At 40.3% G+C, this 14,016-nt stretch overlaps 1 protein-coding gene across 1 annotated transcript; it reads right to left on the bottom strand.

Moving 5' to 3' along the window:
- Nucleotides 1-3,552: 3,552 nt before the first annotated feature.
- LOC128617778 (calphotin) lies at nucleotides 3,553-7,469 on the bottom strand. The gene is made up of 2 exons (XM_053640926.1): nucleotides 7,372-7,469; nucleotides 3,553-6,671 (listed from the first exon to the last, which is right to left on the bottom strand). Exon 2 carries the CDS (start codon nucleotides 6,541-6,543, stop codon nucleotides 3,553-3,555), a length of 2,991 nt encoding a protein of 996 aa, XP_053496901.1. The 5' UTR covers nucleotides 6,544-6,671; nucleotides 7,372-7,469.
- Between the last annotated feature and the right edge of the window lie 6,547 nt (nucleotides 7,470-14,016).

Below are 14,016 nucleotides of genomic sequence, written 5' to 3'. Positions count from 1 at the left end.
CCTGAGAGTGTGATTATGAAATGTTCTAGGTGTCTTTACTCTACCCAAAGAACCAATGTCAACACTGAGAAGCTTCACAGGCCCTTGCTCTGTCTCTCTTTGTCTCTCTCAGTCTGTTAGTCCCATCTAGTGGCAGGATTTGTGTATAGCATCTGAATGGCAAAAAAAAAAAGATTTTTGTTTAACTCGAAAGACAGAAACAAAATATCCGTAGAACACAGGTTAAACTTTTGACAGGTTCAAACAAAACAAACCGCACAGCTAAACTCAGAAACAGTCTTAAATCCTTCAGAATGTCCTAATCAGCTTTTTTTGCAATTCCACCATCCAAATTTGTCTACTGAAACACGAATTAATTAATTATTAATTAATTGATTAATTGATCAATTTATTGATTAATTAGTTGATTAATTTATTAATTTATTAGTTAATTTTTTGTTGTTGTTGTTTAATTAATGGCTGTGAGGATTTGTGTTCAATCAGCTATAAGGGTGAGGATGAGGTCAGGTGCTGATGTTGATGTGAGGAGGCTCCAGTTCCAGTTCATCCCAAAGATGTTCAGTGGGGTTGAGGTCAGGGCTCTGTGCAGGACACTCCAGTTCTTCCACCTTCTTCCAACCTTCACACACCATGTCTTCATTGAGCTCGCTTTGTGCACAGGGGCATTGCTTCTTAGTTCCAGTTCCCTTAGTTTTGTTCTTCTAATGCTGAATTGAAAAACGCAGCCACCCCACCTCATTCAGCCCCTGACTCTGTGTTGGTGTTGAGTTTTTTTTTGTATGCCTTTCTTGTCTTTATTTGTGCATTCCTTCTTGTTCTTTGTTGGTGCAATAAGAGAAAAGAACTGAGAGAAATATAGATGGAATAATGATGATAACAAAATGACAATTATAATGATCAGAATTTTATTTTTCAAAAAATTAAAAAGCTGAAAATGAATTTTCAAATGCGATACCATGTTGGTGTGCATTCAAATCTATTTGTTTGTTTGTTTGTTTGTTTGTTTGTTCAAATACACATTCATTCATTCCTTTAAACCACTTACTGTCTGTGTTTGTCTTAGACACGTGATTTATGTTCAAATTTCTCCTGACATTTAAGTGCTCTTATCTCTCTTTTCTTAGCATCATTTTTTGATCCATTTAAGCATTTACGATTCCTCTGAAGCACATCAAGTGCTACTAATATGTTGACAATCAGTGTTAAATGAAAAGTAAAAGCTTATGTTGATTAATTGATCTAATACAATATTTTATCTCTATAATATTTCTTTAACTCATCCACCGTATGCATTAAAAAGTCTACATTTAAAAGTAGATGATATATAGGCCATTTCTATTGCACGGGGAATAGCTTAATTATTATTTTTAAGTAGTAATGTATGTAAATATCTTTAAAGCATTTATGTTGCTTTCTTCATATTAATTTATGCCCTGACATGCTCTTTTTCATGAGAAAAAAAAAGCACTTGAAATCATAAATGTTTAATGATGACCGCTCACCAGCGTGTGCATAACACGGTTATATGAGTGTTGTAGCTCGAGTGACAGTTTTATGCAGTAACGTGTATGCTTATAATGCTTATAAAGTACACTGAAATCGAAATAAGCATTTCTACAAATAGAAAAAAAAAATGCATCTATGTCACTGAATGCAAGACGGTCAGCAGAAGCACAACTACAGGATGACTATAGAAACATGGCGTGACAAACAAAGGCTGTTTTAAATAGCACATTAATAAACTGCTCAGGTTTCCACAAGATCAGTCTAGAGTCATTTCCTTCAAGTCCATGTCCATGAAATCCTTCTGAAACATCTGGAATTTACAGGTAACTCAGAATTTCCCCTCCAAACTAGATCTCTTAAAGTATTCTTCATGCCATAGTTTACTTCCATATTAATGCTTTCTTTAAAATCACTGATGATCCTTAAGAGCATCTTAGATATGTTCAGATAAATCTGATTGAAAAGAGTATTACACCACATATGTACATAACCCTTTGCTCACACTAGCAAGTAACAAGTCACTCTTGCTGCTAGTAGTTTGTTTCTTGTGGGTGTGTAGTGACTGCTACTGTTGCCTGCAGTGGGTGTGGCCTGTCCAGCATTCCGAGCAACAACAATAGCTATATATATAGCTTCTAAAGCTAACCAGTTAAACACAAATGAAATAATGCACAAATCAGTGTGAAAAATGGTTGTTTGGTTCAGTTGGCAGTTAGCAAAGCAAGCTAACTATACTAGCCACATACATGCACCAGAGGAACCAATGATCTCTGCTACTTCCTTTCAAGCTTTACTTTTCTCCATAATGTCTCTGTACACATTTAGTGAAAGGTTGTATATGACAGGATAAGATGAAAAAACAGGGGTTTCTTCCATTTTTACACATGAAACAGTAAATGGGAAGTAATTGTAGGTAGGAACGAAAGTTGTGAGTGGGGAAATTAAGAAACATTGGACCGCACCTGCCATAGGACTGGTCAGAGGAATCATTTCAGCCAATTGTTTGGGTTTGTTGCTTTCAAACCTACAATTGACATAGGATTGAGAAGATCTCAATTCAAACGTAGTTTTGACATCATGTGGTATTGTTGCTCAGTACGTCGACAACGAGCAGTTGCCAGTTATCACTTGGTAGAGTGAACAGAGGGTAAAGGACACTTAAACCTGTGAAACATCCAAAAATGTGATGTAGCAGAGTCTCAAATACACTGAAAATAACTACTAAACAAAAAAAGCTAGGATTGTCTATGCACTTGTATATAATCTAACCCTAAGCTAATTACACTTCTAGGAAAAGAATTAGATCTAGCACCCTAGAGGGTCCTTCAGTTTATCTCTCTAGGAGAACCATTAAAGATTCTACAATGGGGTTTCTCTAGTTTAGTTTCAAGAAGAGCCCTGAAATATCCAAAGTATCCAAAAGTCTTTTAAAGAAGTCTGTTTTTTCTAAGAATGTATACTATATGGTAGATATAGTGTACAACTCTGTAGATCTCTCCCCAAACTACAAGGTAAGTAACAATGTGTGTGAGTTTGCCCCCATCCTCCAGTGGCTAACCTTGTTTGGAGGCTTCTTTCTGCTTGTTGATGTTTCACTGACTGGGCTGATCCCAATTTTACAACAAATCACACTATTATGGGGATGCTGATCCCATCTGTTGACTCTGAATGAGTGATTTGAAAGAGTCCAGCACTGGAAAGGTCTGTGAAGGTTGTGTCATTAAAATACCCAGAAGTAATAAATCAGTGCAGCAGGACATGCGATACAAACTTGAAGACCTTTCACCAATCATTTGAGATGCTTCATAATCCATTCAATAAAATATTCTTTTAGGATTATGTCACAAATGAAGCACATTAGGACAGAATAATTTAAAAAACATCATTCCATTGAGGAGAGCTTGCCAGACGGGGGGCCTTATTACTGGAAAAAATCTATACCTACTGGCCAATACTCAAAACCTACAGAAAAATTAGACTGTCATCAGGTACAGTGGTATAAATCTCTTGCTATTGCAATTTCAAAGCACTGTCTCTTCAATATCTCTACTCTGAGTGTGCCCGGGAGCAGCAGTTCGGCCTTCGGAAGTTCCTGAAGAATGAGTGAAAAGAATTCCTCCTTTGTCTGCCTCTTGTAACTTTCCTCTCATCCTTTTTCCTGCTACCTTTTGCTGAGCTGCACCGACTAGATGCTGACAATGCAGGTGGGCTGGAAGGGAGGGGAGTAGAAGTGTCTGTGGTGTTTGGAGGCAAAGTTTGGTTAGACGTCGCATCAGGTGGTTTAATGTGCTTCTTCAGAACCTGTTTCTCCAGATGCTTTTGGATAGCCGAGCCCAGGACCGATACCTCAACCACGGCACCATAGACGTCCCATGTCATACCTTTCTCATCCCAGCACACTTCCTGTACTGGCTCAAGTGGTTTCTCTGAAACTGACATGACTCTTGGCTCTGGCTCTGGGATCAGCTCAGGTGAGCTTAAGATGATTGGATTCATGGGACCTGTAGCAATTGAATGGGTTTCTATGCGTAGCTCAGGTGCCCTTGTTATGATGGGTGTCATGGGAGCTGTGGCAATTGAACGAGTTTCTACCCTTAGCTCAGGTGCTCTTGTTGCTATGGGTGTCATGGGAGCTGTAGCAATTGAACGAGTTTCTACCCGTAGCTCAGGTGCCCTTGTTGCTATGGGTGTCATGGGAGCTGTAGCAATTGAACAAGTTTCTACTTGTAGCTCAGGTGCCCTTGTTGCTATGGGTGTCATGGGAGCTGTGGCAATTGAACGAGTTTCTACCCTTAGCTCAGGTGCTCTTGTTGCTATGGGTGTCATGGGAGCTGTAGCAATTGAACGAGTTTCTACCCGTAGATCAGGTGCCCTTGTTGCTATGGGTGTCATGGGAGCTGTGGCAACAGAACGAGTCTCTACCTGTAGTTCGGGTGCTGTTGTTGCAATGGGTGTCATGGGAGCTGTTGCAACTGAGCGAGTCTCAATCTTTAATTCAGGTGCAGTTGTTGAAACAGGGGTCATGGGAGCTGTGGCAACTGAACGAGTCTCTACCCTTAGCTCAGGTGCAGTTGTTACTATTGGTGTCATGGGAGCTGTGGCAACTGAGCGAGTCCCTAGTTGTAGCTCAGGTGCTGTTGTTACTATTGGTGTCATGGGATCTGTGGCAAATGAGCGAGTCCCTAGTTGTAGCTCAGGTGCAGTTGTTACTATTGGTGTCATGGGATCTGTGGCAAATGAGCGAGTCCCTAGTTGTAGCTCAGGTGCAGTTGTTACTATTGGTGTCATGGGATCTGTGGCAAATGAGCGAGTCCCCAGTTGTAGCTCAGGTGCAGTTGTTACTATTGGTGTCATGGGATCTGTGGCAAATGAGCGAGTCCCCAGTTGTAGCTCAGGTGCAGTTGTTACTGTTGGTGTCATGGGATCTGTGGCAAATGAGCGAGTCCCCAGTTGTAGCTCAGGTGCAGTTGTTACTATTGGTGTCATGGGATCTGTGGCAAATGAGCGAGTCCCCAGTTGTAGCTCAGGTGCAGTTGTTACTATTGGTGTCATGGGATCTGTGGCAAATGAGCGAGTCCCTAGTTGTAGCTCAGGTGCGACTGTTGCAATGGATGTCATAGGAGCTGTAGCAACTGTTTGTGTTTCTACCTGTAGTTCAGGTGCAGTTTTTGCTATGGGTGTCATGGGAGCTGTAGCAACTGATCGAGTCTCTACTAGTAGTTCAGGTGCAGTTGTTGCCATAGGTGTCATGGGAGCTGTGGCAACTGAGCGAGTCTCTATCTGTAGTTCAGGTGCATGTGTTGTAATGGGTGTCATGGGAGCTGTGGCAACTGAGCGAGTCTCCACCTGTAGTTCAGGTGCATGTGTTGCAATGGGGGTCATGGGAGCTGTGGCAACTGAACGAGTCTCTACCTGTAGTTCAGGTGCGATTGTAGTAATGGGTGTCATGGGAGCTGTGGCAACTGAACGAGTCTCTACCTGTAGTTCAGGTGCGATTGTAGTAATGGGTGTCATGGGAGCAGTGGCAATTGAACGAGTTTCTACCAGTAGCTTTGGTGCATTTGTTACCACAGGTGTCATTGGAGCTGTGGCAACTGAGCGAGTCTCTACTGGCAATTCGGGTGCATTTGTTGATATGGGTGTCATGGGAGCTGTGGCAACTGATCGGTACTCCACTTGCATGCCAACCTGGAGCTCAGCATCCTTTGTTACCAGTGGAACTGATTCACTCCCTTCACTTTTGCCCAGCTTGTTAAGACAGAAGGGGAAGAAGAAAGCAGTGGAACCTTCGGGAGGGGTCATAGGGCTGGTGGCTGCTGAGTGGTATACAACCTCCAGACTGACCTGTGTCTGTATGTGCTGTTGTTGCCTGGGTAATATGCCCTCCTCTGAGTTTCTAGTCTCCAAGGATTTTACTTGTTTTAGTGCCACATTGCTCACTGTCTTTTCCGACCTCCTAGGATCCTTTGAATCTGATGAAATGACTCCCTCTGCAGATTGGGATTTGCTGGCTCCAGAGTTTGCAGTTTCCTGTTGACTTTCAGGTTGTGTTTCTTCTTTGTGGCTTTCTTTGCATTCCTCAGTCTTGGGTAAGTTCTGCCCACCTGAACTGGTGCTTTGCTCTGCTGAACTATTGCTAATCAAACAGGTCTGTTGCATTTGGCTGAGCTCTATCAAGTCTGCCACCACCTTGGATACATCAAAACTGTCCTCCTCACTTGGCCTCATACACTCAGGATTGGTGTCACTTTCTCCACTCCACTCAGCTTCCTCCATTTCTGTCTCTGGCGACTCATGATTGGTAACCAGTATTGTGATTTCTTGGCTGGCTTGTTGCAAGTCTGATTTAAAGCGTTCTCTACGTGTGGGTCCTTCACTTGATCCAGGGCTTAAATCCACCACCACTGTTGAGCAACTCAGTACTGTTGAGTGAATCTGACCAGCTTTGGTTCCAGCGGTCTGAGAGTCACTATGGATCTCTTCATGGGCCACCGTTTTTGTATGTTTGCAGGCTTCGGGCAGTTTGTTATCCATCATGGTGTCCTTCACAAGGGCCACACAGGAATAACTTATGCCAGAGTTAATTTTTGAGCTGATTTCAAAACACTCAGGGTGAGTTTCTGTTCATGGGAGTTTTCACGTAGTCCCAGAGTTGTATACATTTTCTGGAAATAAAGAAGCAAAATTATATTCGTATTAAAGTGCCATTAACATGTTTTTAAGTTGATTGTGTTGTTGTTAAATTGTTGTGGAATACAAGCTTTAATTATGATAAAGGCTTAGTTATGCATGCTTTGATTTTACAAAACTTTTGTAGATGATGGGATTTAGAGAAATCAGAGATATCAGACAGTATTTAAGTAATTAAATAAAACCTGAGTAGTGTTCAGGCTGTTTACAGAAATTGTTAGCCACAGTAAGTATAAAAAAACAAATTTTGTTGAGTCTAATTTATTTTTTATTGTGTAAAATCCTTGAGCTGAATTCGCACTGGTAAAACATGAAAAGTAGGCTAAGTATTTTTTTTTTCTTTTTTTTCACAGAGCACAGAGCAATATGAATTATTACTGATGGATGTTCGGCATTTCAAAGATGCAGTTTAATCCTAGGAATAATTGCATGCTGGTATTATGTTTCTAGTCAATGGCAGTAGGTAGGAGGAAAAAAAAGCATGATATCATAAGCATATACACAGATTCTTCTCCTGCTTTACTACTTGGTGCAAAGGAATGCTTCATACACCACCTGTCTTATTCCGTATAATTTATATCTATAGCACAGATATATACAGATTTATACAGAGATAACTAGAATTGAGCATCCTGTAATAAAAAAACAAAACATAGTAATAAAAATAATACATACCTGCAATCCTAGCACTGACTTGTAACTCTATTCATGTTTACATCCCATTCAAGAAAAACATGTATCAGATCCAAGGCATATTCAGCTCTCTTTTCTGAAGCTCTTACATCTCCTTTGGGTGCTGAGAAAGGCAGGTTTGTTTTCTAGAAGCCTCCACTGTAGATGGAGGTCTTTGGATTTCAGCGTTGTCTCTGAGTATAGAAAGCTTCTGGTTTTCTGTTTCCCTGGAAACAAGGCTCAACCTGGCAGCTAGTGGTAATGCAATGACAAAGTCTCTTCAGCTGTTTAAAAAGCTGTGAATGGCGTTGATTAATACACAAGACAAGTATGAATGCAATGTCATCAAACAGACAGAGTGGGCATTATTATCATTAGTTTAAATTTGAGTGCTTTAAGAAATGAAAACCAATAGTTCACCAGTTCTGGTGAGGCTGTTTTTCTTTATCAATCATTATTTAGCAACAACGTGGATCAGTCTATGAAGTGAAGAGCCATCCATCGTCACGAAATGGGCACAGTTCATATTTGTGTTGCACTGTGATTGTGTTACTGGTTGAAAAATGAATACAGATGGTTCTTTGATCTGAGAATGTCTTCTGTGTGGGTGTTAAAAACACGATTCTTAGTCTGGACGCTCTCACAAAGCAGTTCTAGGTCTTACACAACTCTGTTGCCTAGCAACTTGCAGTGTGGATGGCGGTATCATTAGATTGGCGGGTGGTGATGGTGATGGAGGTGTGTGTGTGTGTGTGTGTATGTGTGTGTGGGTGTATGTTTATGGGGGTGTTTGGAAAAAAAAAAAAAAAAAACTAAGCAAAAACCACTAAATAACTGGGAGGAAATTCTCCTCAGTGATTATACACAGGAGATATTTATAAGGAGAAGGATATGAAGTAGGAATGCAGGGGGATGAGTGCGAGGGAAGAGACAAGATGGAGAGAGAGAATGAGGAGAAGATGAAGAAGTCTGAATAATGAGCCAGTGAGAAATACAAACCTAAGACTGGGGATGTTGTTTTATCAACTTTTCAACAGTGTTGGTTGTGTTGCATACACTCATCGGTCACTTTGATAGGAACACCTGCCGTTCGTACAATTATCCAAACATCCAATCGTCTGGCAGAAGCATAATGCATAAAATCATGCAGATACAGGCTATAGGCTTCAGTTGATGTTTACATCAAACATCAGAATGGGGAGAAATGTCATCTCTGGGACTTTGACTGTGATGGTTGTTGGTGTCAGTGGCCATGCATAATCAGTTCTCTTTGAATACTCGTCCATTGACCATGGAAAGACAATTACTTGGATTATAGACAATAAAATGGATGATACCTCTCAGAGAGAGAGCGAGAGAGAGAGAGAGAGAGAGAGAGAGAGAGAGAGAACGAGAGAACGAGAGAGAGAGAAAGCTCAGAGGGTGTTTAAAAAAACACACCAGCGTAGGCTTTGGTGACATTCCTAACTCATGAATTTTCATCATGAGCCATTGAAGGTCTCACTGGGTGCACGTTGCCCGAGCAAACACACTCTGAATATTTAATAGAGCGATCAGCTCTCTAAATTGCAAACTAGGTTTATAAGTTCATTAATAAATTATACACATGAAAGTTTCTTCTTTTTTTTTTTTTTCTTTTTTATTGTTTCAGATGAACATGCTAATTCCAGACATAACATTTAGAAAAAAAAGGGTCGTTTATTGTTTGATCATTTGTCCTGATGAGAATAAAAATATCAGGTTAAAAATAAAATAACGGCTTGTTCAACTGCGTTAGTTGGTCCCCAGTTTGTGCCCGAATTCCTTTATGGTCTCTGTGGCTTTGTCTGCTGCTGTGCCAATAGCAGACTGTGTTTGTCTGGATACCTCCTCAGCGGCTAGACACACACATACACACACACACACACACACACACACACACACACAGATATGCATGTCGATATAAAAGTATGGCCACATAATGAAAATACATACAAAATGCTGGTGCATGCTCCAAGACAATCGTTATCTCTCTCTCTCTCTCTCTCTCTCTTACCCATGTTGGTGGTTTCTTTGGACGACTCTGCCACCTGGTGCACAGCGTCTTGAGCTGCTTGCACTGAAATCACATGAAACAAATGAAACATGCTGATCTGAGCTCTATCTTGAAATACAGAGTGCTCAAGTTAAGCAGTTTTTCCGAAATGACTTGGAATACATCGGAAAGTACGTACAGGTTCGGGAAAATGATCTACAAGACAACCCTATGAGATGTCAGATATTTTTCATTGCACGTTTATTCTTATTTTTATAAGCTTTCTGAGGACATATTGCATGCACAACTAAAAACAACAACAACAACAACAACAACAACAACAACAACTACTACTACTACTACTACTACTACTAATAGTAATAATATTAATAAGGAGACGCAGAAGAAACCAATGAGAAAAAAACCCAAACAGAAGACGTTATGTAAAATAGTTACAAACAAATAAGGGTCAATAAAAACAATAAATTATACACAATAGAGTTTGTAAAACAAAACAAAAATGAAAGTCACTGAAAACAAATGAAATGATATAAAATAGATTCAACTATAAAATAGAGTTTGGTGCAAATAAGAGTAAATTAAAATTTACAGAATAATCATTTTATATAAATATACAAGTTTTCAAGCATCAAATTTTTTTTTAGGAGCGTTTGTGTGTGTGTGTGTGTGTGTGTGTGTGTACGTGTGTGTGGATCTGATGGAAGTTACAGTACCTGCGGAGTCAGCCACATTTTTAGTCGCTGACTGCGAGGTGCTCTTCAGCCCCTCCATAGACTTCTTAAAGGAGGCCATGTTCCTCACAGGAGGCTCTCATCGACCCACATGGCCTGTGTGTGAAGGGAAGAGTGGAGTCTGGGGCAGAGTCGCCCCCTTTAATACCCCAGTGTGGTGAAGGGGGGCAGTTAAACCCATCAGTCTCCTGTCTGATTACACACCCAGTGACAATGAGAAGAGGCTTACAGGAGGAATGAAAACAATCTGCCTCTCTCAGCAGCTACACATCCTGTTTACGATGGAGAGAGAGAGAGGGAACGACGATACATTGCACTCTGGGTTGCCTAATAAATCGCCAGCTTTTTAACACAATGCCGAAAAAACTGTCCATTGATCCATGGTGTAATTCTGAGAACTAAAAAAATTCATTTTCTCCACATTCTCCTGATACGCGGCAGGATTAGGCAAATCTCTGATCCCAACAAAAGTCAGAAATCGAGTTTTGTGCATATTTTAAGGCTCTTTTATATCATCAACCACAAACTACGGTGGCCCATAAGTGCAAGACACATTAACAATTCAATTCAATTCAGTTCAGTTTTATTTGTATAGCGCTTTATTTATTTATTTATTTTTATATACAGCAGACATTGTCTGAAAGCAGCTTTACAGAAACATATCAATTCAGGATATAGAATTTAAATGTGTCAATTTATACCTAATGTGAAATCCAGAGGCGACGGTGGTGAGGAAAAACTCCCTAAGATGATGTGAGGAAGAAACCTTGAGACTCAAAAGAGAACCCATCTTCATCTGTGTGACACAATTACAAATAATTCCCTTCTATAAATGTCCTCATACTACACTACATGGTCAAATAGTGCAGTCGTGTAACTAGGAAAATTCATTACTGTTGTCACATGAAGTCCGTTTTGTTGTGAAGACTTGTGGCAATTGCAGTCCTAAACCATCAATGATCTTTAATCTGCACCATGTGGGGACATCCTCAGCAGCAGCATGTGACTTCCAATTGATGAGAACTCCAACCAAAAGTAGGGCACCAGGATGGATCGGGCAGGTCCGGAGAGCAGAAGGAGTCCGGATCACTGGAGGATCGTGTGTAGCTCGACCGAGAGAGACCGAAGCCACAAAAGAAAATTGGAAAAAAACAACAACACAACAACAAAACCAGAAACATAACAACAAACCTAACTAACATTAACACACAATGCAAAGGGGTGGTCCTTACTGAACATCGCATAGTCATTGCTGATTGGACATGGGTGTAGGACTATTACAAGGAAATAGAAGTCCACTTTTTCAATCTGTTATCTAGCATACTGGAATTGGGCCCAAAATCATACAGCCAGCTTTATTAGACGCTGTTAATATCAAGTGTTTTTCAGATGGATTCGAATGAAATCGAATCAAGCGTGATCGGTCACACACTCAATCGTACACATTACTCTAGTGAAGTGCAGTGAAACGCTTTTTACGACTGTTCGCTGACATCAAAACAGAACTGACACGAAACAGAATTCACTTACACTGCGTTTCCATGTAATCTCGAGAGATTTTTGTGTGTGAAAATCCCAGGAGATTGGCCGTTTCTAAAATACTCAAACCAGCCCATCCGGCACCAGCAAACACGCCACAGGCAAAGTCACTGAGGTCATATTTTTCTTCATTCTGATGTTTGATGTGAACATTTACTGAAGCTCTTGACCTGTATCTCTATGATTTTACTCGTTGCGCTTCTGTTACATGATTGGCTGATGGGATAACTGCATGGGTGAGCAGGGGGAATAAAGTGTGAGTAGATGAAGGTGTTCGTTATACTGCGAGCGTATATGTTGTGTGCTACCTCTGCCTCAAACCTCATCTAGGTTTGGGTTTGGCGGTTAGGACAAACATCTCCATCCAGTCTGTCAGTTTATGTTTCAGGCCCAGTGGACTTGTGGACTGAAGACAACTTCAAGAATCTGGTTTCCTGCTTCACAGTACTTCTATTCGTTCACAAACGTCCCGTCCGATTACGAGTACGTACTACGCACAAAAAAATAAATACATCACAATATTAGGTATCGCTAACCCGGTTGGCTCTGATATCCTGTATCTGATATTCATTTCTCCAAAATAGAACGTTCCTACACAGTATTTCTGGATTGTGCTTATTTTTTAAAAAATCCCACAGCTACAAAGAAGATTTCAACAAAAACAAATGTGATGAAACAAACACGTATGCTTCCTAGTGACAGTCCAAGCTGAAGCTGAGATTAATTTGAACCCTTTTACTTCGGTGTCTAGTTTCTTCTTTCTAGGAAGATCGATGTCTATGAATAGACTATAGAGCCTCGGGCAGTTTGTGGGTTCAGTCCATCAGTCTCAGAAACCCTAGAACACATCCACAGTACTACTGTTTACACTGAGCTTATATACTCAATTGAATTAGAGCACTATGAATACTTGGTCATGCCATTTGGTCTTAGTAACGCCCCTTCCATTTTTAGAAATAGGATTGTTAGATATCCATCCATCCATCCATCCATCTTCTACCGCTTACTCCTTCTTCAGGGTCGCGGGGGAACCTGGAGCCTATCCCAGGGAGCATTGGGCACAAGGCGGGGTGCCAGTCCATCGCAGGGCACAGATTGTCAGATATATGGTTGCCAAATTTCTGATTGTTTAGATCAGGGGTTTAAAACTAAATAAAATAAATGAAAACAGAATCAACAAACTCCTCTTAAATGTGTTCATTGATATATTCTAAATGCAGAAATGGAGCGAATATATATATCACCTACAGAACAGATGGACAGGCATTAATTCATTAGTAACACCCCCCTCCCCACCCCTTTTTGCATAATTATTCACCCCTATGACCTCTTCTACATTTTGTAATGTTACAGCCTGTAACTGAAACGTATAATTGGGTTTATAGGTTAAATATTTATCTTGCTAACGAACAATTATCTCAGTCTGTCCGTTCATGATTTCGAGGAATTTTTTTTTTGCGATTGTTGCGGCCAAAAAGACGTGCCTTTTTTTTTTGTGCAAAATTTTACGATGCGATTTGCAGAGATTTTTGTGCTTTTTTTTGCGGAAAACGACTCGAATTGGCGAAATCGCGATTGCACGAAATTCGAAGTCATTCACAGTTATGTTTGTTGGTAAATCAGACCTTTTAGCTGTGCTCATGTTCATGATGGCATCACATGGCGTGCTGTGATGACGTCACATGCTGCATCCTGGCTGAAATCTGCGGTAATTTTGAAAAATTATTTTGAATATTGCGGAGTTTTCTTGATTTTGCATTCATTTCTGCAATTGCAAAATCCTGGAGGGACTGATCAGTAGCTGAGTTTACAGTCCCGAGTGTATTGCTCTATGTTGCCCCCTAGTGGAATAACCAAGACCAAATAATAATAATAATAATAAAAAAATCTTTCAGTTCAATTCGGTCCACAAGACCATTTCAATTTAGAACACAGATTATAAATTCATTCAGTGGGCCGGATTAAAAACTTTATCAAGTTGGTCTTCGCCCTTGAGCTGTGCGTTTCACATCCCTGACTTCCCCCGCTTGCTAAAAATACTTGCTACAGGGGCTTCTGATGAGGTCCCCACTATCCAGGCAGTCATAATGGATTCAACAGTGAACTATTAAACATTTTATACATTAAACTGTATAAATGGTGGAATTCTAGTTCGTGGCATACCGTACAAAACAGTCTTAGGATAAACTTATGACTTTTTTTTTTTGTTGTTGTTTTTATTTATTTATTTATTTACAGAGGATTTGCTTGTCTTGTGTGACAAAGAAACCCGTATATCGACATTTCCAGCATTGTCAAGCACTATTCCGACATCCATAAACGTTTCAAGACACTTTTACACTG

The sequence above is a fragment of the Ictalurus furcatus genome, chromosome 14 (genome assembly GCF_023375685.1).
Source record: "Ictalurus furcatus strain D&B chromosome 14, Billie_1.0, whole genome shotgun sequence".
NCBI lineage: Eukaryota > Metazoa > Chordata > Actinopteri > Siluriformes > Ictaluridae > Ictalurus > Ictalurus furcatus.
The sequence above is the reverse complement of the archived record's forward strand: the minus strand, read 5'-3'. Positions and strand labels throughout refer to the sequence as shown.

Bases quoted from the DNA above. Each gene is read 5' to 3' on its own strand.
- LOC128617778 (XM_053640926.1), bottom strand. From the start codon at position 6,543: ATGATGGATAACAAACTGCCCGAAGCCTGCAAACATACAAAAACGGTG.